We start from the raw sequence: 24,525 nt of genomic DNA on the forward strand, positions 1-24,525 counted from the left end.
GTTGGGAAATCGAGGCCTTTAAAGCTGATTGCTCTGCTTGTGGTCTTGTGTTTTGCAATGGCGATAAATTTCACAACATCACCTGAAGAGTCTTACTCAGGAGACTGGATTCATCATGACCAATGATTACACAGTAGAGTGTTATTACATACTCGGAGTGATTATTACTGCTTGATAAACGTTTGCATTTGGCATAATCTCAAAATTATAAAGTAAAATCTTGAAAATCTGAGTATTGATATACACGGGTGCTCCTGCACAAGCAAAGGTAGAATTAGTAAATTAATTAATTTGTTTATTTATTTATTTACTTATTTATTAATCCTTATCAGAGATTTACTTTTGTAAAGCTCACAACTCATATGCTCCTCACTTAGAAATTTTCATCAGAAAATCCGGAAAGTCTTTATTTTATTTAATTTTAGTTTGTTTATTTATTTATTATTTTTTAATGCAGTAAATATTGGTAAAAATATACAGAATGATTTTATGGTGTAATAAATAACAGAAACATATTTTGGGAAAAAAATAATGAATCAGAAATACATAACATTATGCATAAATAATTTTTTATAATTAATTATTATTATTATTATTATTATTAAATTAAGGAATTCTGTGTAATTTCTGCACCATCAATATTATATTTTTTTTCAGGTTGCAGCATTTTAAAGAGTGCATCCGCTTCATCCACGAGTGTCGGCTTAACGGAGGGGCGTGTCTGGTTCACTGGTCAGTCATCTGTTTATTACTGATTGCTGTTTTAGGTAAAATGTATGAATTTTTGCAGCAGCTGATGATGATGACGATGATGATGATGATGAAACGAGGAAGCACAGGACTCAGAAGTGCTGGACTGCAATCTGACATGAATAGCAAAATAAATGTAAAATACATAAATACATAAATACATAAATAAATAAATAAATAAATAAATAAATAAATAAAATATGAAATTTGGTAGATTTCAAATTTATCAGAAGCAGCAGACAAAAAAATAAAATTAAATAAATAAATAAATAAATAAAACATGTAGTCAAACAACCAAAATCTCCTGAATGCTGAAAAATGAACTATGATTCAGTGTTTATGTGAAATATGATTCATCATGAAATATGATTCATTATAAATACAGTACAGAAATTGTTCAAAACTTTTCATCGTATCAATTCACTTTATGTAAGATTCGTTAAGCCCCTGAGAAGGAGGACATGAGTCTCAGATTAAGAGTTTGTGTGATGAAAGACTGATATATAAGCAGGTATATAAAAAGAACTGATTTTACAGGTGAGCGTAATTCAGAACACGGACCTTGGGCTATAAACAGAGACGCATCACATCCTGTAATTCCCCTGAGGTGAAGTTTACTGGAAGGATGATTTAGTCTTTTGCTTGCATGAACCTGCTCCTGTTCCTTCACACGCTGTAGAATCTTCATATTGAGATATGTGCAGGGAGTTTCCCTTTTTTATTTTTTGGATTTTTGTGGATTGACACCACTGGTGAGTTTGTGTCTGTGTTATGAGATGACCGTAATTGTGTATTTGACCTCTTTCAGTCTGGCTGGAGTGTCGCGCAGCACCACCATGGTGGTGGCCTACCTGATGACTGTCACCACCTATGGCTGGGAGGAGTGTTTGTCTGCGGTTAAGGCTGTGCGATCGTTTGTGGGTCCTAACTGTGGCTTCCAGCAGCAGCTACAGCAGTTCCAGAGGACGCAAGTTTCAGAGGTATTTCCTGAACATATCTCAGTATCTTCAAAATGTCACACAGCTAAGACGGCAAGTCTGTTACCAAAAGATCATATCTAGGTGTCAGGAAATCAGGAAGGACTCCTCAGCCTTGAGATCATCAACCTTGAGATCCTCTACCTTAAGCTCCTCAGCCATTAGCTCCTTAGCCTTAAACTCCTCAGCCTTAATCTGCTTGGCCTTAAACTCCTCAGCCTTGAGCTCCTCAACTTTAATCTTCTCAGCCTTGAGCTCGTCAACCTTAAACTCCTCAGACTTGAGCTCCTCAACCTCAAACTCCTCAGACTTGAGCTCCTCAACCTTAATCTTCTCAGCCTTGATCTCCTCAACCTTAAACTCCTCAGCCTTGATCTCCTCAACCTTAAACTCCTCAGCCTTGATCTCCTCAACCTTAAACTCCTCGGCCCTGAGCACTTCAGCCTTGAGCTCCTCAGCCTTAAAGTCCTTAGCCTTGAGCTCCTCAGCTATGAGTTCCTCAACCTTGAGCTCCTCGGCCCTGAGCACCTCAGCCTTGAACTCCTCAGCCTTAAGCTTCTCAGTCTTAAACTCTTAAGCTTCTCAGCCTTGAGCTCCTAGGCCCTGAGCACCTCAGCCCTGTGATCCTCAGCCATGAGCTCTACAGCTTAGAGATCCTCAGCCTTCAGCTCCTCAGATTCGACCTCCTTAGGTTTGGGATCTTGAGCCTTGAGCTCCTCAGCCTTGAGCTCCTAGGCCCAGAGCACCTAAGCCCTGAGATACTCAACCTTGAGCTCCTCTGCCCTGAGCACCTCAGCCTTGAGTTCTACAGCTTTGAGATCCTCAGCCTTCAGCTCCTCAGCCTTGACCTCCTTAGGTTTGACATCTTGAGCCTTGAGCTCCTCAGCCTTAAGCTCCTCAGCCTTAAGCTCAGCACAGGTCATGGTGCTGTTTGCATCATTAAGTATGGATAAATGATTATTTATCCATTCATTGTTACATTTTACATTGTGGAATTTCCACCAAACAACTAGTTCCTGTTCTCACTTATCCTTAAGAACATCTTAAGAAAGTCTTAAGAAAGACTTCTAGTTTGAAGCTTTTGTTTAATTCTTTGATATAAATTCACCCATTTTGTAAGTTGAATTTTTGCAACTTGACTATTTGTCACGATCCATAAATAAACCGTTGAACCCAGGAAGTGACAGCTCATCAATCTTCCTGAAGATCCTGTTGTTTTGTTCTGGGTGTGGGTTAAATGCTTGTGACTCAGGACATTTTTTAAACCTTAATTTGGATTTAAAAAAATCATTCCCGTCATCAGGGTTTCTTCAGCATGAATAATTCAGGTAGCGCATTAAAACCTCTGTGTGTGTTGTGTCATCGCTTAAAACAGTAACTCAACCTGTAGGAGAAAAAAAAAAAACACAGATCGAAGCAGATCTTCCTTTGGTTTCCTGCCAGATTGTCTGTCACCTCTGACTTAGACGCAGTGATGCAATCCGTCCAACAGACCTGCAACGAGTCGTGACTTGTGGAAGCTCAGCTGAGGCTTTGCTCCGGAGACAGTGTTTGTTTAAAGAAATGTTAAATAAGTAGCTTAAAAATGACAGAGATATAAACATCTCAGAACATCAGAAGTCTCCTAACTAATTTAATACCAGACTATAAATAATTAATTGTTAATAATGATAAAAAAATAAACAATAAAAACTAATAAAAAATTAAAACTATAAATAATAAAAAATTAAAAACGTCTCAAACTGAAAATCAAGACTCCTGACTAATTTAATGCCAGACTATAAATAATTATAAAATTAAACTAAAAATAGTTAAAAAGTAAAAACCTCTCAGACTGAAAGTCAAATAGTCTCTTAACTAATTTAATATTAAACTATAAATAATGAATTATTAATAAAAAAATAATAATATATACTAAATACCTAATAATAAATAATCAAACTAAAAATAATAAATAAAAAAAACATCTAAAAAAAAAAAAAAATTAATAATAAAAATTTAAAAAAATCAAAACTAATAATAATAATAATAATAATAAAAATATAATTAAGACTAAAAATAATTAAAAAGTAAAAACATCTCAGACTGATAATCAGCAGACTAATTTAATACCATGCTATAAATAATTTTTAAAATAAAACAAAAGATAAATAAAATATTTATAAAGAAGTCATATGGATGGAAAAAGTCGATTTAGCCCCAGTGTGCTGGTGTAAAGGGTTAAAGCAGATCCAGTTTACGTTAATGTGCTCCTTCTAACACGTTTCTATAGCAGCGGCTCATTCGCAAGAACTCGGATTAAAAGAATCGGATTAAAAACCGTACGTCGTTTCCTTTTTAACATTTATGGAAGGAGTCTCCGGTGTCAGTCTTGGTTTCTTAGTCACGTGACGATCTGCCATTTGTTTTATCTGTAATGTTTCAAGAGAGAGAGGAGCGAGAATTGTTTATCGCTGCATTAAAGTAAAATTTGTTTCGTGGCCGATTCATAACATTAAGCATGAATGGATAAAAAGTACAGTGTCAGTTAGAATTGATAAAAAAGTATTCGTGATGTTTTGCTGTGGTATAAGATAAATAAAATCGTTCAGGATCTCGTGTCATGGCAGCGTGGTGTTGTTGATTATTTTCCTATAATATCATGTTTCCATATTATAGCTTTACTGTTATCTCTGCAGTATTCTAATAAAAGATCCCGAGGTAAAATTCAAAGCAGTAATAAAATAAAAAAAACATGGCATTAAAAAAATATTATAAAATTTATATACACAACAGAAATAATTTCCTAGACTCGAAAGTATTTTTTTTCTGATTATATAACATCAGAGAAAGCTGTACTGTGGTCCAAATGAACCAAGCAACCGAGAATCCTGATGCAGAATCATTTGCACCGTGACTTTTGCACCTTGTTTTCTTTAAAAAAAAAACACACACATTGGTGTCGTTTACACGAGTTCGCATGTTAGGTGTGTGAAGAGCCGTGTGAGAGATGGTTTTCCTGTTGTTGGGGTTTGTTTTCGCTCTTTGCAGCCTTCTTTACATGCGTAGCTACCGAAATGCGCGAGCATGCGGGGTGCCATTACTTTGCAGCGGGTGTGAAGCGCTGCAGGGGGTGTTGGGCTCGCTCGGGTGAGTGAAGGGGAACTCAAGGGGACTTGCTACAATTGCATTAGCTCAGTGTTGCTCATCACGTGGATGTCATTACAGCTAGGCGCTTGCAACATTCTGAAATATGGTTTTTATTTCGGATATTATCATATACTCTGTAATACGGATGTCTATGGTTTCTTTCTTACTTTTTCTTTTAAGGAAGTGGTATCTTTTAAAAGGGGATTTACTTTTTTACTTTAAGTTTTCATTGTTTTTATAATACTGGGGGGGGGAAATCAGCAGTGTAAAAGATTTAAACTGATTTAAAATGTTGTTGTTTTTGTTTTTGTATTTCCCCGAACTTCCATCAAGCCTCATAGCAAAGATTAGAACGGTTTCCTAAGCTTTGAGTCATATTTCCTATCAGTTATCTGTCCGGACTCGTCTGAGGGGGTTTGGTGGTACAAACTATACAAAGCGTTAAAGCATAATTACGAAACCGTTCTGTCTTGTTACACACGTGTTAAACCAAACGACATGACAGACTGACGTGGGCTCATCCTCATATAGCAGTACAGATAGAGACGTGCAGAAATCTAAAGGATTCGGACAGAAATATTAGCGTAGAAACTGTATCGGAAAGAATTAAAATTAATTTTAAACAAACGATCCACTGTTTTCACTTTAGATTTCTGTTTTCACTTTAGATTTCACACTTTAGATTTCTCTGAAGGTAAAATAAGCAGAAATAGAACTGCTGTGATTCTCCCATCTTGAGAAGAGCTGCAATAAATTCAACCACTTTATTCTCTCCGATTCATGGATATCATTTTAACCAGGGCTAAATAGAAAAACTTTAAACTCATTTTTACCACAACACCGCTCTGAAGGAATGAAAATGACTTTATGTGATGTTTTCTATCAGTATAAAGAAATGGATGATGTTCAGTCTGATCTAAAACGAGCCTGTCCGCTTTCGGTGTGTTTTAGACGTGTGTTTTTCCCCATTTTTTTGACATCTGGAAGGAAAAATGTGTTAAATGTGAAGATGTGTTTATTAAATCCAACATGTGGAATAAAAGGGAGCCCTGATTTAGACACTGTGCTGTGGATATTGGTGTGTATTATTTTTGAAGTTATCTAATTATTTCAATTTATTTGATTTAAATGAGCAATTATCAGATTATTTTGATTGATCTGATTATTTAATAAAGAATCAAATTCTCTGATCAGATGTTAACGTGAATGTGCTTGCTTCAATATGTTACTGTTGTTTTAGTAACAGTGCATAAAAGTTACAGCTTTGACTCTGACACAGCACTCACACTGGACACCATAATTCGATTATTCGATTCCATAATTAGAAATTAGAATTAATATAAACTTGCGATGTACAGGTACACTATATTGCCAAAAGTGTTGTCCTGCTAAAACAGCTTCAGCTCTTCTGGGAAGGCTTTCCACAAGGTTTAGGAGTGTGTTTGGGAAATTTTGACCATTCCCCTAGAAGCATGAGGTCAGGCACTGATGTTGTGATGACGAGAAGGCCTGGCTCACAGTCTCCACTCTAATTCATTCCAAAGGTGTTCTATGGGGTTGAGGTCATTTCTCTGTGCAGGCCAGTCAAGTTCCTTCACACCAAACTCACTCATTCATGTCTTTATGGACCTTTATGGTCATGTTATAACAGGAAGGAGTCATCCCCAAACTGTTCCCACAAGTTGGGAGCATGAAATTTTCCAAAATGTCTTGGTATGAAGCTGAAGCATTAAGAGTTCCTTTCACTGAGAGCCCAACCCCTGAAAAACAACACCTAAACTCAGTGTTTTGGAGGGGTGTCCCAAAACTTTTGGCAATATAGTGTATGTCCTCAGAATATTGAGTTTGCTTGACTTTTGGTTGCTCTTAAATTTCAGACAGATATCATCTGACTCTCTGCTTGTTTAATAATGAAATTTGGGTAAAATTTTGCTAAAATAGAAACAATTGAACTCTACAGACCTCTCAGACCAGTTCATATGGAAAATGCAATTGGAAGAATTTATTAAAAAAATCTCAGCAAGTAAACATGGTCCTAAAAAATGAAATATAGCAAATATCTATTTGATTTATTTTTATTTTTTTGGGGGGAATTGTACTGTTAAGTACGTAAGGTGTTCTTGTCAGGAGAAGTGCTACAACTATACGACTCCATGGCTTGATTTACTTTAAGTAATATGTCAGAGGTTGAAAAGGAAAGTGGAGGTAGAATCCCCACGAAGTGAACAAGAAGTGAAAATATCGACCGACTTAACACACAACAACAAACAGCTGCAGGTTGAGGGTTACGTTCTGTACTTTTGTCGCAGCTAGCAAACGAAATAATGATGCAATATAACAAAACATCATTAAAATTGATCTTAGAGTCATGATGTCACATTTCTCAGCATGTTACAATAAAAATAAAACAAATACTAAACAAAATATTGTACAAGAGAAAAGATCAGTACCGAGAATAAACCTAAATCAGTATTAATGATGTGAGAAATCTGGATATGACAATAAATCTGTGAGAGTAAAGCCTTAGGGTTCGTTGGTCAGTGTGGGTTTCAACGCTCATGCTGATGTAAATGCCTTTTATGGTCCCGAGACAGTGTTCTGGGTTTCAGTTCTCCTCTAACTACCTTGAGAAGAAAAAACTACAACTCTCACTGAGAACAAGAGGAAAGTAAACATACAGTGACCTTTAAAATGCAGTGTTTCCTAACAGCATCTGACCAACAGTCGCTGAGTGAGAAGTAAATAAATCTGTAGCTGTGCTAAATGTTTGGTTTGAATGAAACAGATTCTATAGATTATTACTTATTTAAAATTCATTAATCATTCATTATTTTAATCTTCAGTAAAGTGCAGGCTTAAGAAATGTCCTCATTCAGTCTGTAATAAGCATACAGCACCTGAAGGTACACTATATTGCCAAAAGTTTTGGGACACCCCTCCAAATCATTGAATTCAGGTGTTGTTTTTCAGGGGTTGGGCTCGGCCCCTTAGTTCCAGTGAAAGGAACTCTTAATGCTTCAGCTTCATACCAAGACATTTTGGACAATTTCATGCTTTGTGGGAACAGTTTGGGGATGACCCCTTCCTGTTCCAACATGACTGCACACCAGTGACCAAAGCAAGGTCCATAAAGACATGGATGAGTGAGTTTGATGTGGAGGAACTTGACTGGCCTGCACAGAGTCCTGACCTCAACCCCATAGAACACCTTTGGGATGAATTAGAGCGGAGACTGTGAGCCAGGTCTTCTCGTCATCACAACATCAGTGCCTGACTGATTCTAGAGGAATGGTCAAAAATTCCCATGAACACACTCCTAAACCTTGTGGAAAGCCTTCCCAGAAGAGTTGAAGCTGTTATAGCTGCAAAGGGCGGGACAACTCCATATTACATTCATGTGCATGTAAAGACATCCCAAAACTTTTGGCAAGATAGTGTAGATTTTGGTAGTACGACATCACAACACACATTCATTCAAATCCCTCTTCCATTCATGAGCACTGCTCTCATAGAAAGCCATTACATGTGTATGTCTTCACTGCTAAGAATTCTGTGCATGAGATTTCACCAATTTAAGTAGTTTTCTGGAAAAAAAGAAACAAACAAATTTGGGGAAAAAAGCTCCAAAGAAGACTAACAAAGAAGGACTCTGATGAAAAAGTGGACAGGTTCTAGGCATTACTATCGGTGCAGGTGTCATCTAATTTGCTTTACCTTGCCCTTTAGGTGTCATCTTATTTGTATTTTTTACCTGAGTGCTGTGTTTGGATTGCATTTGCAAGACTGTTGACCTGCATTACCTCAAAAACGATGCAGGACCTAAAAGATTTTGTTATTTGTGTACAGTTAAGAAGAGCTACACTTGGACTGATGTTCAGGAATATTACAGAAAAATACTTTATGCAGGAAAGTCCAGCTTTAGCAATGACAAAACACTTGGCTAAAACAGTTCATTCCGGTCCAGTAATCTGACTGGTCGAGCGGCATTCCAAAAGCATCTGTATTTCCAATAACCCGCACTGAGATGTGTCACTCCGCTCGTATGTGTTCCTGCATGTTGAATTCCACGTGAAAAACGACACCTTTTCGGGATATGTTTTGAATGTAAAATATTAACGCTGGTAAGATGAAGATAACAAGAAAGAAGCCGATCCGTTCAGACGTGCAAATCGACATGAGCTAGCTAGCTGACATGCTGTTAGTGGGCGTGGCTTCTTTGGATTCTTGTCCGATTTGATCAAAATATTTCCAACAACTGATTTATCGTTATTCATAATCTGCTTACATAAAGTTTAGTTTAATGCTCCATTTCAACACCACTCCCAATTATTGTAATTTTTATTAGACCTATTTATCAATTTTAGTCAAATAATAGAGCTTCGCTTTGCATACGAAACAGTAGCGCTGGTCTCAAAAATTGTAAAAAGAATAATACTTTTATGTAATGTTCACAAAAATAAAAAAAATCAGCAAAAAAAAATTAAATTAAAGCAGACAAAAAATAAAAATCAGTTTGTAAATGCTATTTTAGAAACATCTGGAATATCTCAGAAAAGACTACTGTGATCAGGATTTTATTTCAACTCATAAAACCCTCTTTTTCCCTCTTTATCGAGGCCCAACCTCTATAGATTTCCGACATTATAAAGCACTGAACATGAAACACAGCCTTAAATAAGAGAAGAAAAAAAAAACGAGTAAAACCGGCTGAAAGGGTTTGGAAAGCACGTTGCCTGCATGACTGCTTTTTTTTTCACCGTCCGGGAAGGAATACTTGCCTGGAAGGCCGCAGGAAGTCTGTCCTCCCTCTGCACTCCCTCTCTCTCAGTCTCACTGCAGTACACCGAACTCAGGGGATTCCCAGTCAGTCCTGGTCTTTCACCGCTGGCTAATTACATCCCTCGCCATTACATGCAGTGTAATCCACAGACAAAGTGTGGAAGAGTATGACTTAATAAATAATAAATAAATAATAATAATAAATAAATAAATAAGTTTCCTTTCAACTGGGACATGTGGCTGAAGCTCATTACTGGTTTCCCATCAGCTACTAAAAGGGAAGAAAAAAAAAAACAAAGTAGATCTTTAGTAGTAGTTTTCCTTACTGGATTTTACAGCTTGTAATAATAAACAGCTTAAAAGATTTGTTGGAAGCATGGACTCCACAAAACCTCAGGCTGTGGTTTCAGGCACTAACATCCTTTTAAGTCCTCTAATTCGAGGTGTGATCTCCATGGCTTGTTTTTCCAGTGAATTTGGAGAATTTTGAAGGCCAAGTTAACAGATTGAGCTCTTTGTCACTTCCTCAAATTATCCCTGAGCAAATGTTTGCAGTGTGGCAGGGAATTAGAGAACATGGTGCTGCCATGAAGGAGAGTATTTGGTCTGTAGCAATGTTTAGGTAGGTGCTACATGTAAAAGGAACATCTACATGACTCAAGGTTTTCTAGCAGAACATCTCCAGCATCTTCCTATAGTGCATCCTGGTGCCACATCATCCCCAAGTGACTCGCATGTCCACATGATCTAAAGAAAACCTGATTCTTCAGACCTTCTTCCATTGCTCCAGTTCTGATGCTCATTGCAGGAGGTGTCGGTAGTGTACAGGGGTCAGCATGGTCACTGTGACTGACCGCTTTGCAGCTACGCAGCTCCACATGCAGCGAGCTGTGATGCTCTGCTTTGTCCTGACTTCTTTCTATCAGAGCCAGCATTCACTTCTTCAGTGATCTGTGCTACAATAGCTATTTTGTAGGATCACACCTACTGACCCAACAAGCATCAATGAGCCTCAGTCACTCATGACCCTGCCACCAGGTCACCGGTTGTTCTTCCTTGGAGCATTTTTGTATGTACTAACCACTACATACCAGCAAATCCTCACAGGACCTTTTGATTTAGAGATGCCTTGGCCATCTAGACATCAGTTTGGCTCATATCCTAACGCTTGCTCATTTTTCCTGCTTCCAAAACATCAAAGTCGAGAACTTTCTCTCTCTCTCTCTCTCTCTCTCTCTCTCTCTAAACCATGTCAGTGTTGTTCTTTTTGACAGAGACACTATTTCAGTGGTACACTGTTGTGCAGTTTTAAGAGGAAATCACCTCATGATGTGTTTCTGAGAACCTTTGAGAAGCCTAGATTGTTTTAGAAATGTTTTGGCTCGCCCCCTTTTTTCCATATTCATCTTCTCGTAAAAGCATGACTGTGCAGTCCTCGGCCCGATACTTTTCAAGCATGACATAATAAAGGAGCTGTTGAGTAAAATTCGAAAAATATTTGCATTCGCGTCATAAAAATAGTGTCATTACCTCTTCCTCTTTCATTCCTCCCATCTGTCAGTATCGCGTTTGGCTCCGGACCAGCTACAGGCCCAGTCCGTTTAAAGAGCAGGAGCAGGTTTCTGCTTTACTCGTCCTCTACGCAGAGCAGCAGGCGCAGGAGCAGCGGAGACGAGAACACCAGGACTGGATGAACCAGGCGTCTGGTGTTTACGCTCTGCCTTATAGCCGCTGTAACAGATGAGAGATCTCCGTACCAGATGTAAGAAAGAAGAGTTCCAGGCTCGTAATGACTGCTGTTATAACACCAGTAGAACAAATGTATACCATAAGCTTAACTGAGTTCAGCATTATCACTTTCACTGCCCTTAGTTAAGACTTTTAGGTCTCATTTAAAAGCATGAACAAACCCCATGAATGCATCGTCACTACACTTCCAGGCAGCACACAGTAAAAAGCTGTTGTGGATTCGGTGATCACGCTGAATCACTCTTTCTTAGGAAAGCTCCCACTGAGGGCTAAAATGAGGTCTAAATGCATTAAGGGTTTTTTTTTTTTTTTTAATAATTACCCAGCCACTGCAGCCAAACTGAGAATTGTTTTTGACTTTTTTCTGTTAAAAAAATTACTACCTATATTACTATTAAAATACTACATTTTATTTTATTTTATTTTTAATTTATTACCTGTCAGTGCACCCATCCACCCATCTACAAAAGGTTGTATTTTTTTTTAATTTAATTTTATTACATTTTTATTTTTTTGTTTGTTTGTTTTATAAGAGCATTAAAATGATCCATCCACTAAACAAATTATAATTCTTTTTTTATTATTATTATTTTTTGTAATGATGACTTAAGATATACTTTCCACTGGTCATGCTGTAATTTTTATTTATTTATTTATCTATTAAATAAAGGTTTCCCATCCACATGAAGTTGTAATTTTCTTTTTTGTTTGTTTTCCTGAATGGTGTCAGATTACCCATCCACCATACAAGAAAGCTATACTATAATTTTCCCTTATTTTTCTTGTACACAGATATTTGTTCAGTGTAAATTTTTTCTCATTAGTTTGAAAGTGATGCCTAATCAGCTGTACTACAGTCTACTGTAAATGATCCAGAACATTCTGTCAAATTTGTACTGTGCAAAATCTTCGGATATTAACAACTATTCATTAAACTCTACTACTGATTAAGGCTGAATGTTGTGCCAGAGTGGTTTTTATTGAATAAAGAGTCTGCTTTTTTGGGTTTTTTTAAAAAAAAACAAGGTCCCAGGTTCCCAACACAAGGCCCCTGTATAAGAGCATCTTCAGTCCAGAGACAGGCAGAAACCTCAACCTGTGCTCACATCCTGAAAACAGGCCGAGAGCATGTGACGTTTGCTTTCTGAGATCCGCTTTTGAAGGTTTCCAGATGATACTTCCTGGGCGCAGGTTAAACGACCTCAGGATGGCATGAAACTGTTAACCATTACAAGGCGTAGTCTCTCGGCCGTGGTGCCGTACAGACAAATAAAATGAAAATCAAATCACATCCTGCAGATAAGACATGATGTGATATTTATTTTGGAGTTCATTCTGCAGACACTGCCATGGTAAAGCCACTGTGCTGACAATGTTTTATTATAAACACACATTGAATATCAGAAAGGAAGCAATGTGTGTGGCGATCCAACTAAAGGTGTATTGTAAGAGATGTTGAATCAGCTGAGATGTAGTATTCCTGAGGAAGCGGTCCAAGGATCCAGCTCGACCCTGACCAGGATGAAGTGCTTTCCGGAGATGAGCGAAGGAATTGTTATATTAGATAATGGAATTTTTTGGTTGCTAGCTAGCAAACAGTTATAATAGTTAGCTAGATAGTTGTATCTGCTTGGAAAAGCAACCATTTGAGGCGGTCAGGAAATGGTTACGCTGCATTATTACTGAATTTGAAATGTGTTGAGAAAATATGTGATAAATAAATATAGGAATGATTGCATAGGTGGCAAAGCAGGTAGTGTTGCTGCCTCAGAGCTCCATGGTCCTAGTTTTGATCCTCCTGAACTGAGAGTCTGGTTTGTGTGATGTTTGTCATGTTCTCCCAGTTCTTCATGGGTTTATATCCGTGTTCTCCAGGTTTAGCATAACGTGAAATGAAAGCATATGTGTGCACGATGCTTTGTAACCGACTGGAGACCCATCCAGGATAGTGTTCCTGCCTCACAACCAACGTTCCAGGGATGATCTCCCAATTCACTACCATTCTAGCCAGGCTTGATCAATAATCTTTACTGGAGCTGGGAGGAAACCAGTAAACCCAAGAGGTGAGCGTGTGATCCTCACACAGACTCTAAGCTGACCTTGGATCGAGGTCGGCATGACCCACGTATTTAATTCCTTTCTTCAGGATCATCCTGCTCATGGGAAAAGGTAAATAAGTAGATATTCCTTTTTTCCTCCTTTCTTTCTTTACATTTACTGGAAGTTTTTTCGTGTGTGTGTGTGTTATAATGTACGTCTGTCACTCAAGTGCTCCATTTCTTGTGATTACTGACCCCTCCGTTTGACTAGAAAAGCAAACATGGCGGCAGACACGGCAGAGGAAACAACTCGCTCAGGTCTCTGCGTGTTTTTAAATCACCGTGGACGTTACAGAAACCTTAAGTAAACGTTATATAACAGTGCCCCCAGACTGTAAAATCCCTTTTCCATGGAATAGTAACCCACCCCGGAGCCCTTTACACACTACCGAGGCTGATTTCTCGGAAACTACACAGCTTCGAAGAACCCAAGTCTTCCTCCGAACTGGTCACGTCACAGCGCGGCGTGTGATTGGCCGCGTGGGCGTTTGGGGGCGTGTCCACGCGTTCATTCACACAAAATAACCCCGAAAGACTTTTCTCAGTATTAAATCAGTGGTCGCTCTTTGGGATATTATCTCCTAAACTGCGGGTGAAACTTTGTTTTTCTTTCTTCAGCAGTTCACAAGGGGGTGAATCAGGAAAGGTAAAGTGTCTCTGAAAGAACTAACATCACTACATGTGTGTGATGGAATTAAGTCTGATCCTGGTGAATGATGTTGTGTATTGTGTTGTGTGTTGTGTATATTGATAGGCTGAGTGGAAGATGAATCCAGGAGGACGGAGACTGAAGCAGTGGCTCATAGAGCAGATTAACAGTACTATTTATTCAGGTTTGCAGTGGGAGGATGAAGCTCACACCATGTTCCGCATTCCATGGAAACATGCAGGGAAACAGGACTATAACCAAGAGGTGGACGCTTCCATTTTCAAAGTAGGCACATCAGTTTGTTTATTATGATGATGATGATGATGATTATTATTTTTATGATGATGATGATGATGATGATTAATAGTGGTGGTAGTAATAATAGTATCATCATCATATTCAGTTTCTTATTTCCTCTGAGCACCTTCACTGGCCATGTGGAAAAAAAACACCAAACACTGGCCCTAAATGCAATGGTGCATTGAATTTAATAAAAAAAAAAATTCCACTCCATGCACTCCTTTTTTTTTTGCAATTCATGCACGCTTCTAACCTAAAATTTTTAGATTTAATTTTTAAAAAATAATTACATAATTATTTTCTTGTGTGTGTATATATATATATATATATATATATATATATATATATATATATATATATATATATACAAAAGAATGATTGTTAAATCCATGCATTAATCAGATCTAAAAGCTGTTCAGAGGATATGAAAGAGTAGAGTCTACAATTTTTTTTTCTTGTCACATTTATAAAAAGGGAGATGCAAACTTTTGGTCATACGTGCAATGGTGCATAATAATAATAATAATAATAATAATAATAATAATAATAATAATACCTAGAAAAACCTAGACAGCATTTTATATTGAGTCTAATTTAATATTTGAGTTATTATGATTTTTAGGAAATCTTTTTTTTTCTCTATTTTTAAAATGTCTTTCTTAAATGCAATGACAAGCCCCTACAAATTCTAAATGAAGCATAAAGAGTAAGATAAATAAATAAAAAAATAAAAAAAGGTGTCTGACATCTCAGAAAAAATGACTCATCTTGAGAAGCGTTGGAAAGTTTTGCACTTGCTGTAACAGTTAGCGAGCTAGGTTTCACAGCTGTATATATATATATATATATATATATATATATATATATATATATAAAATTAAAAAATAATAAAAAAATTAATTAATATAAATTCATTTAAAAATCAGATATTTTTTATAAAGCTCACAGTCATTACAAACTCAAAATAGAGCTATAGATTAAGGAATTTTATATTTTTATTTATGTGCACTATTGACATCAGGGTGAAAAAAGTTTGCATCTCTCTTTCTCCTAAATGTGATATAAAAACTTCTGCAAAGATATTTTTTGTAATTGACTTCAATTTCATTTTTGTCACCTTTTGTGGTCTTTCAATTGTATTGTTTTCCCAAAAACATCTGTGAAGGGGATGCAAACTTTTGCACTCGTTTTTTTGGCATTTGTTTGCACTAATAATTAAAGATGTCAGAATTGCATGCACTGAAAAAAAAGAGATACCTTTGGTGGTGAAATATATTTAAGGTTAACATTTAAACATAGATAGATAGATAGATAGACAGACAGATAGACAGACAGACAGACAGACAGATAGATAGATAGATAGATAGATAGATAGATAGATAGATAGATAGATAGATAGATAGATAGATAGATAGATAAAAACAAATAAATATATAAATGTATTCACTATTTAAATCTGGATTGTTTAACTCTTTAGGAAAACATAATATTTAAAAATGTACTCCTCACTCCTGTTAAAGACTAAATATGTCTATTTTCAATCTATAAATCTATTTCTTTAATAAGAAAAATGAATTATTATTTACCTTAAAGTGTAATAAATGTGTGTTGTGTTCCAGGCTTGGGCAGTGTTTAAGGGCAAGTTTAAGGAAGGGGATAAAGCTGAACCGGCGACGTGGAAGACCAGACTGCGCTGTGCGCTCAACAAAAGTCCAGACTTTGAGGAGGTCACAGATCGCTCGCAGCTGGACATCTCTGAGCCGTACAAGGTGTACAGGATCGTCCCTGAGGAAGAGCAGAAGTGTGAGTGTGTCACTACAGATGTTTACTCTTTAATCAGCCCTCAGACAGAAAAGCTAAAGACTGTTTCTTTGGTTCAGTAGGTAAAAGCAGCAACTTGAACATGAACTGCTCCACCGACGTCGTCGATATGGACTGCAGCCCAGCCGTGGATCAACTCATCAAAGAGGTGAGGACGCCATCAGGTATCCACGCCGCCGGTCACTTCTCCATTCTGATTGGTTCAATTCCTGTAAAAGCCACTCGGACGTTAGTGTGCGGTTCAAATCAGGGGTTATCAAAGGTCACTAATATTCTACAGCTTCGTCGTTCTTTTCAGCAGATTTCTGTAGAGAGATGCTTATTTAACATTTATGGATGGAGTCTCCAGCGTCAGCACTTTGTAAAGATCGAACATGCACTTTATCTCAAATCAAAAAATTCTTTGTCCTTCAAAAAGGAAAAAAAAAAGTTAAAAGAATATAATCACCATCGGTGGGAAAACCTGAACTCTTTTTCATCACATCATGCTGGTTGATTATTTTCCTAAAACAGCACGCCTCCGGGTGTGTTATTTATTCTCATCACAGGGTTCAAATCTTACTGAAAGTAGACTAATGATCTGCAATGCTTTATCTGTGCAGGTGCCTAACGACGAATACACAGGCATTATCAAGAGAAGCCATTCTCCTATGGACGACATCTGCAATGCTCAGTCCCCTCAGGAGTTCTGGCAGCAGGGTTCTCCTAACGGTATGGTGCTGACACACGATTAGCACAACACTGGAATTTACACACAGAAAAAAAAAAACAGGAAGAACCTTTTAATCACACAGAAACGTAAAAAAAAAATAAAACGTTCGTTGCTTTATAGTAGTGTAATGGCTGTGTTTTCTTCACTTTGCTGTCTCATGTTGTTCAGAAATGGACTACCTGTGTGTGTGTGTGTGTGTGTGTGTGTGTGTGTGTGTGTGTGTGAAACCGACATGTGCTGTATGAACACATGAGAGCTGAAGAAGCTGTTTTTTTTTAGTTTTGCATGCTAAGGACGACAGATTTCCTAATTTCCTTTGAAAAGCTGCTGAGTTTGCATTCAGCGTCCCATGAGCATTGAGTCGCAGAGCTGAGCGGCGGTTAGACGAGCGATTCATCACTCGGTTTAAGGGTCAGCTTCGTCGTGACTCGTGCGCCCGTTTTAACATGAATAATAATATGTATATTTTCTCTCTGTCTTTCTTAACACAGGACTTCCTATTCATCTGGAAGCATCACCAATAAGCTCATATAACACTGGTACGTAGCATACACTCATACACACACACACACACTGATCATAGTGAACAATAAGTGAAGTGATCTCCTCATCATGGCACCTGTTAGTGGGTGGGATATATTAGGCAGCAAGTGAACAATTTGTCCTCAAAGTTGATGTTAGAACCAGGAAACATGGACAAGCGTAAGGATTTGAGCGAATTTGATGAAGGACCAAATTGTGATGGCTAGACCACTGGATCAGAGCATCTCCAAAACTGCAGCTTTTGTGGGGTGTTCCCGGTCTGCAGTGGTCAGTATCTATCAAAAGTACCCCACCTTGCAACTTACAGGATTTAAAGGATCTGCTGCTAACATCTTGGTGCCAGATACCACAGCACACCTTCAGGGATCTAGTGGAGTCCATGCCTCTAAGGGTCAGGGCTGTTTTGGTAGCAAAAGGGGGACCAACACAGTATTAAGCAGGTGATCATAATGTTATGCCTGATTGGTGTATATCCCTGTATAGTACTGGATATTAGGCACTTTAGAAATAAATACCCAGTTTATAATATAAATACACTATTCAGTCCCTCCAGCAGGGATTGTTTTTGTGTTTTTGCATTAGAACTGTTCCAAATTTGCAGGTTTTTTGTCAACGACTGAATTTTCAGCACAGGATTATCTTCTTTAAAAATCCTTCCAGTGAAGATAAACACATATATGTAATGACTTTCTATGAGAATGTTCCACACACGTGACTGGAAGACAAATCTGTGGAAAATTTGCGTCATTTTTGCGTTCATTTCTGTGATCATAAAATCATCGCAGATGGCCTGGAGAGGCTGATTAGTCTTATTTAATATTTTAAAAAAAAATCATCTTCATTTATTCTCAGACACGATGTGATGAAATACACTTTAACACTTTTCCTGTCAGATTGTGTTCAATTTTTGTTAAACATAATACACACAGCTTCTCTCAGATTAAAATGATTGAACTGTTATTAAATAGGAAAAAAAAATTGTAATGTAAAAAACGAGGAAAATTATGGTTCTTTATAATTAATTATCAAAAAAAAATAATAATTTTTTTTCCACCCTGAAAAAAGTTCTAAATAATTTTAATATATGTATGTATGGTGGGATTTATTATTATTATTATTATTGTTGTTGTTGTTGTTGTTGTTACTGGCTAAAGATCCATCAATTAAAAGGTTCTTTAGAGAACCAAAAAATATATATAAATAAATAAAATCATTATTGTATGATTTATTCAAAAAATAGAATAAAACCACATTTTGGTAATGTTCTATGAATAATCCGCTTAAACTAGGCTTCTCCTTGGAGTTCTAAGCTTCCTGAAGGTTTTCTACTTGAAGCTCACTCTTCTAGAAAAGCCCTCGCTGGTAATGATTCTGGGTTACTTAGTTGAACGTTACAGATATTTTTGTGCTAAGGTTTTCTTGATCGGGTCCTAAAGAGTTTCTCCTTTCTGTAAAGCATCTTCCGTGTTTGAACATTAGAAAGCTCGGACTGTTCTCTGAAGAACCCCAGAAGAACCTGATTTCTGAGTGTAGAATTAAAGAGCAACGTTTCCCAGAACAAATTTAGTTCAGTGTTGTTATTTTTTTGTGTGGGTTTTATTATTTATTTATTTTATTTTTTTAATGACTCTCTACTCTACAAAGGTTCCAGGAAGAACCCAAAAAAAGCATTCCTTAGAAAAGCTATTTTCAGTTTTCAGTAACAAGAACTCCATTTTTTCCCTCCTGCCATGAAGAGCATTTTATAGTCTAAAGAACCTTTTGTGGAATGAAAACATTCCATGGATCTTAAAGGTTCTCTATAGAACCACACACTTTAAAGACAAAGAACCCTTAAAGAACCTTTCTTTTTAAGAGTGTTTTTTTTAAAAACAGGTTCTTCAAGGGGTGGCTTAATGGTTAGCACTGTTGCCTCACAGCAAGAAGGTCCTGGGTCCGAATCCCAGGTTCGAACAGGCAGGGGCCTTTCTGTGTGGAGTTTGCATGTTCTCCCCGTGCCTGCGTGGGTTTACTCCGGGTACTCCGGTTTCCTCCCACAGTCCAAAAACATGTACATTAGGTTGATTGGTCATTCTAATGCCCATAGGAGTGAGTGTGAGTGTGTGTGGTTGTCTGTCTATATGTGTGGCCCTGTGATGGACTGGTGACCTGTCCAGGGTGTACCCCTGCCTTTCACCCAATGTGTGCTGGGATGGGCTCCAGCAGATCCCTGTGACCCTAATTAGGAATAAATGGATGGATGGATGGATGGACTCTTCAAGGACTTTTAAGACGTTAGAACTCTTAACGGTTCTGTTCTTGTAACTAGCAGAAGCATACACATGCTCCGTGTGGAACCCTAGTAGAGTTTTGCAGCTCCGAGCAGAACTGTTTCAGGAAGCTAAGGATAGGAAAAGTATTTGGAATTCCATTTTAGAACGGTTCTAGATTCCCTTTTTAGGTATATTGATAATTAAACATCTGCTCTCTCTCCCTGTGTGTGTGTGTGTGTGTGTGTGTCCAGGTTTTACTCAGATGATGATCTGTTTTTATTATGGTGGAAAGCCCATGGGTCACACACTGACCACTCACAGTGATGGCTGTCGGATCTCGCCGTGCCAGCCCCCCGCCCCGATGTACGCCCCTGACAGCCTTCAGACCGTACGCTTCCCACCCGTGGAACTCATCGAGAACGAGCGTCAGCGCTACGTCACCCGCAAGCTGTTCGGGCACCTGGAGCGCGGCGTTCTGCTGCGCGCCAACCGCGAGGGAATCTTCATCAAACGCCTGTGTCAGAGTCGAGTGTTCTGGAGCGGCCAGGACTCCCAGTACGGCTCCGGCGTCAACAAACTGGAAAGAGACTCTGTAATCAAGATCTTCGACAACAACAGGTTTTTGCAAGGTGAGACACATTTCCAGTGTGTGTGTCTGTGTCTATGTGTGTGTGTGTGTGTGCTAACCGATGCTGCGTGTCCTTCAGCACTGCAGATGTATCAGGATAATCAGTACCTGGCTCCGGACCCCACGGTCTCGCTCTGTTTCGGAGAAGAGTTTGCTGACTTCAGTACTGCCAAGAACAAGCTGATCATTGTGCAGGTAAATGTGACAATCCTAAAAACTATCTCTTTCTCTCATTGATCTATCTATCTATCTATCTATCTATCTATCTATCTATCTATCTATCTATCTATCTATCTATCTATCTATCTATCTATCTATCTATCTATCTATCTATAACATCACACAAACAAATTTTTAAAAATCTGCCATATTATTAATCTAGCACCATTTTATCCAAATGTAACCGTAAATGGATAAAAACTACAACACGTCATTCTTTAATAAATAAGAGTCCTCCTTATCATTAGGAGAACATTGCTGTGATATAAAAGGAATAAAACCCTCCAGGATGTACTGATGGAGGGATGTTCTGGGTCGTTGATTGTTTTCCTTCTACAGCACAACACTGAGTATTTTGCTCATTAAAAGTAGATGATTTAAACAGGATCTCTCATATTATAAGGATGGAGAAAATTGTTTGTTAATCATGTTTTTGGATTCTGGATATCAGAGTAGAGTGGTTGATATCGAACCCATTCCTGCTCTCTGAGATGCTCTGAGTGCTTGTTCATCTAAAAAGCAGCTCATCTTCAACCAGTAACATTCTGTGTAAGGTTCTCCAACAGAGGGAAAAACACACGTCTAAAACACACTGAAAGCCGACAGACTCGTTTTAGACCAGACTCACAGACACAACATCATTCATTCCTTTATACTGTTTGGAAATGTACTGAAATATGTAAAGAATCCATATTCGTATAAATTTCACGAATCAAGATCCTAAAGCTCGTTGTCGTTGTTGTGAACAGGTGACGTCTGTGAAATGTCAGCAGCTGCTGGACGCAATGACCACTCACCGAGCTCAGTACAGCAGCAACCTGGAGATCTCAGACGAGCTTCCCGGAGATCAGGTGGCTCGCATTTACCAGGACATTTGCAACTATTCGGTTCCTCAGAGGCCTCCGTGCTACAGAGACAACCTGCCCATCATTGCCTGAACCAGTAAATCCAGCTCAGATCAAGAAACGTCTCACAAACAGACAACGACGAAACCATTCAGAAGCATTATCAGTGTTGTGGGGTTGAATAAAGCTGCATGTAGCGTCGCGTTTGCTCAGGAAATCTCGTCATGAACATGTTCTCAGGGAAGGTTGTTCTTTCTTCTTTAAAAAAAAAAAAAAAAAAAAGTATATTTTCTTTATAAAATGTCTTGGAATTACTTTTATTTTTTTTTGCAGTTTTATACACAACCTGGCTTTTTGTGGGTAATTCTCTTGAGCTAGTAAGTAGATAGGTTTTACTATCTTTGGCTTGGTGTATTGTGAATTTTGAAATAAAGAAGCATTTTTTAAGCATTTCGCACTCAGGGTTTTATTTAATAAACAAATAAATAAATAAATAAATTAAAAGGTGGAGAAAAAACCACCAAAAACAATACTGCTATTAAGACTGATAATAAAAATAAATAAATAAATAAATCTGCCATATATTATTTTAAAAAATAAACATTCAAAATATTATAATAAAAACATAATATTTAGATATTAAAATATGATGTATAAATGTGATGTTACTAATAGTATAAATATTACATTATAATAGGATAAATATTATGATTTTTATTTGTTAGTTTAAAATATCTACGCTTTATGTAACATAATATTTGACCTTTTTTTGCATATGATTTAAAAAAATCTATATTTATAAATGAAGCCTAATATATGTATTTAAAACAAGTCTGCCTACGTTAAATGTCTTTTAAATATAAATATCGTTTTTTTTTTTATTAAAAACTAAATATTTTTCTTGCCGTGATCATGAAAAGGATGGAAGGGTGAAAGAAAAAAAGGAAGCAATAAAGATAAAATGTAAATAGTAAGAATGAAAGAGTAATAAAGAGAGAGAGAGAGAGAGAGAGAGAGAGAGAGTAAGCAATAAAGATGAGGAGAGAGAGAGACAGAGAGAGAGAGAGTAAGCAATAAAGATGGAGAGAGAGAGAGAGTAAGCAATAAAGATAGAATGTACATAATTATAATGATAGAATGAAAGAGTAATAAAGAGAGAGAGAGAGAGAGAGAGAGAGAGAGAGAGAAAAATACAAAAAGAATGAGACAAAAAAATTCTAAAGAGAAGAAAAGACAAGTGATGTGAGATAAGCAGATTGAAGGACAATAATAAAAAGAAAGAGAGATTGTACTGAAGAAGAGAGAATGACGGGACCTACAGTGTGCACCTGCACCTGTGTGTGTGTATGAGTGTGTGTGTGTGTGAGGTAGAGAGAGAGAGAGAGAGAGAGAGAGAGAGAAAGAATATGCTAATTTAAAGCAGAGCTTCCGATATATAAGTGCTGAATGAACTCTTGAAGAAGAAAGAAGAAGAAGATGATGAAGAAGAAAATGAAGCAGAAAGAATGTGGGGTTGAAGTGAGAGCAATAAGAATACAGTTTTCACTTTTAGTAATAATAATAATGTTATAATATTACTAATAATCCTGATAATGGTGAAGCAGGAAGCTTTGCCACCTCACATCTTTCAGGTTCCTCACATGCTCTCCCCATCCCTATGTAGGTTTCACCCCGGTTCTCTGGTTCCCTCACACTTCCCAAACACATACGGGCCCTAGGTGATAATACACCAATCAGGCATAACATTATGAGCAGTTAGAGGTGAAGTGAATAAGACTGATGATCTCCTCATCATGGCACCTGTTATTTGGGTGGGATAAGAAGTTAATGCTGGTTCTGATAGAAAGGGGTGCATGACTGCTGTTTCGACAGCAAAAGGGGGACCGACACAATATTACTCAGGTGGTCATAATGTTATGGCTGATCAGTGCACATGTCTCTGTGTGTGTGTGTGTGTGTTGTGGGTTTGATTCCCATGCTGCTCTGTATTAATCTAGCATCCTTTCTCAGGTCTAATGCAGGATGTTTGAGATGATCCACGCAAATCATTAAAATAAACGCAAATCATAATAGCGCATCGAGGGTGACTCAACAGAGATGAATAGAGAAGAAACAGAGTCGCTGGCTTCCCCCGAGTCGGTGATAAGAGTGAAAGAAGGAAGAGAAGGAGACTCCCTGGATGGAGAATGTGATCCCTGATGATGACACACTGTAGATCCCCATTTCACTTTCTCTCTGCTCTGGTGACACATAACCCTAGCCGAGGCAGCGAGCCAGGAAAACCCATGATGATGGACACTCTACTGTACTCTATTCTACTCTACTCTACTCTACTCTATTCTGCTCTACTCTACTCTACTCTACTCTACTCTACTCTACTCTACTCTACTGTATGTATTAACTTTACATTCAGAGCATACTGTACATCATTATTAGTCATCCACTTCACTGGATACTGAATGCTTATCAATTCCTAACACACACACACACACACACGTTCACTGTCTGTTTGCCATCTACCATGGCAGCTCTGATGACCAGCCCGGAGGTTATTTTATAACTGTATGTGTGGGGGCGAATACTTTTACAGTCCTGAGTTGAATTTCTCTGAAAATGAGCAGAAGGGGAATTACGTGGGCTCGCTAGCATCTCACGCTGCTTTAGAAACTGAAATCGCAATTTACGATTATAACGTATTAAAAAATGATCACCACTCTCTTAAACACCTTTATATTTATCACTATATATATCGTATATACACAGACACAAGCTCCGCCTACTTCACTATCTGTGTAGTCTATTATATCACACTCGTACCTCGTTATTGTGGGTCTTTTGTTATAGAACTTGAGCATCTTGAGTCTATCGAATATAGCGTCTGTATTAAATATATATAAACACACTGATGTGAGTAAATTAAACAAGTCAAGCTGCATGATTAATCACTTTAGCTAAAAGAACAGCTAATCTGAAAATTTCTCAATTTTCCATGACGCTAACTGAGCGATTGTGAAGTAATAGACGTCTGTTATCCACAATGTTCAATACAGAAAGATAACCTTAGCTGCTCGCT

General features: G+C 37.6%; 2 protein-coding genes across 3 annotated transcripts in view; both read left to right on the forward strand.

Annotated features, from left to right (window-relative positions):
• dusp22a (dual specificity phosphatase 22a) overlaps positions 1-12,068 on the forward strand; it is a 21,722-nt gene extending 9,654 nt beyond the window's left edge. The window contains exons 5-7 of the mRNA XM_058387687.1: positions 658-732; positions 1,559-1,730; positions 11,197-12,068. Coding sequence (XP_058243670.1) covers positions 658-732; positions 1,559-1,730; positions 11,197-11,379 — 430 coding nt within the window. The 3' untranslated portion in view covers positions 11,380-12,068. The remainder of the gene's footprint in view (positions 1-657; positions 733-1,558; positions 1,731-11,196) is intronic.
• A 153-nt stretch (positions 12,069-12,221) lies between these two features.
• Positions 12,222-21,891, forward strand: irf8 (interferon regulatory factor 8). 2 transcript variants are annotated; one of them, XM_058387674.1, is made up of 9 exons: positions 12,222-14,129; positions 14,238-14,417; positions 16,052-16,235; positions 16,316-16,401; positions 16,856-16,964; positions 17,457-17,504; positions 20,012-20,389; positions 20,468-20,583; positions 21,357-21,891. In XM_058387674.1, the coding sequence occupies exons 2-9, from the start codon at positions 14,250-14,252 to the stop codon at positions 21,543-21,545; spliced, it is 1,278 nt and encodes a 425-aa protein (XP_058243657.1). In that variant the 5' UTR covers positions 12,222-14,129; positions 14,238-14,249; the 3' UTR covers positions 21,546-21,891. The 2 variants fall into 2 exon arrangements, with proteins under 2 accessions (XP_058243657.1, XP_058243656.1); XM_058387673.1 differs by having other exon boundaries at positions 12,506-14,129; positions 16,313-16,401.
• Positions 21,892-24,525: the final 2,634 nt, after the last annotated feature.

The sequence above is a fragment of the Hemibagrus wyckioides genome, linkage group LG04, assembly GCF_019097595.1.
Source record: "Hemibagrus wyckioides isolate EC202008001 linkage group LG04, SWU_Hwy_1.0, whole genome shotgun sequence".
NCBI lineage: Eukaryota > Metazoa > Chordata > Actinopteri > Siluriformes > Bagridae > Hemibagrus > Hemibagrus wyckioides.

Bases quoted from the DNA above. Each gene is read 5' to 3' on its own strand.
- irf8 (XM_058387673.1), top strand. From the start codon at position 14,250: ATGAATCCAGGAGGACGGAGACTGAAGCAGTGGCTCATAGAGCAGATT. The intron at 14,418-16,051 runs GTAGGCACATCA...GTTGTGTTCCAG, and splicing joins TGGACGCTTCCATTTTCAAA to GCTTGGGCAGTGTTTAAGGG. The intron at 16,236-16,312 runs GTGAGTGTGTCA...TCTTTGGTTCAG, and splicing joins CCCTGAGGAAGAGCAGAAGT to TAGGTAAAAGCAGCAACTTG.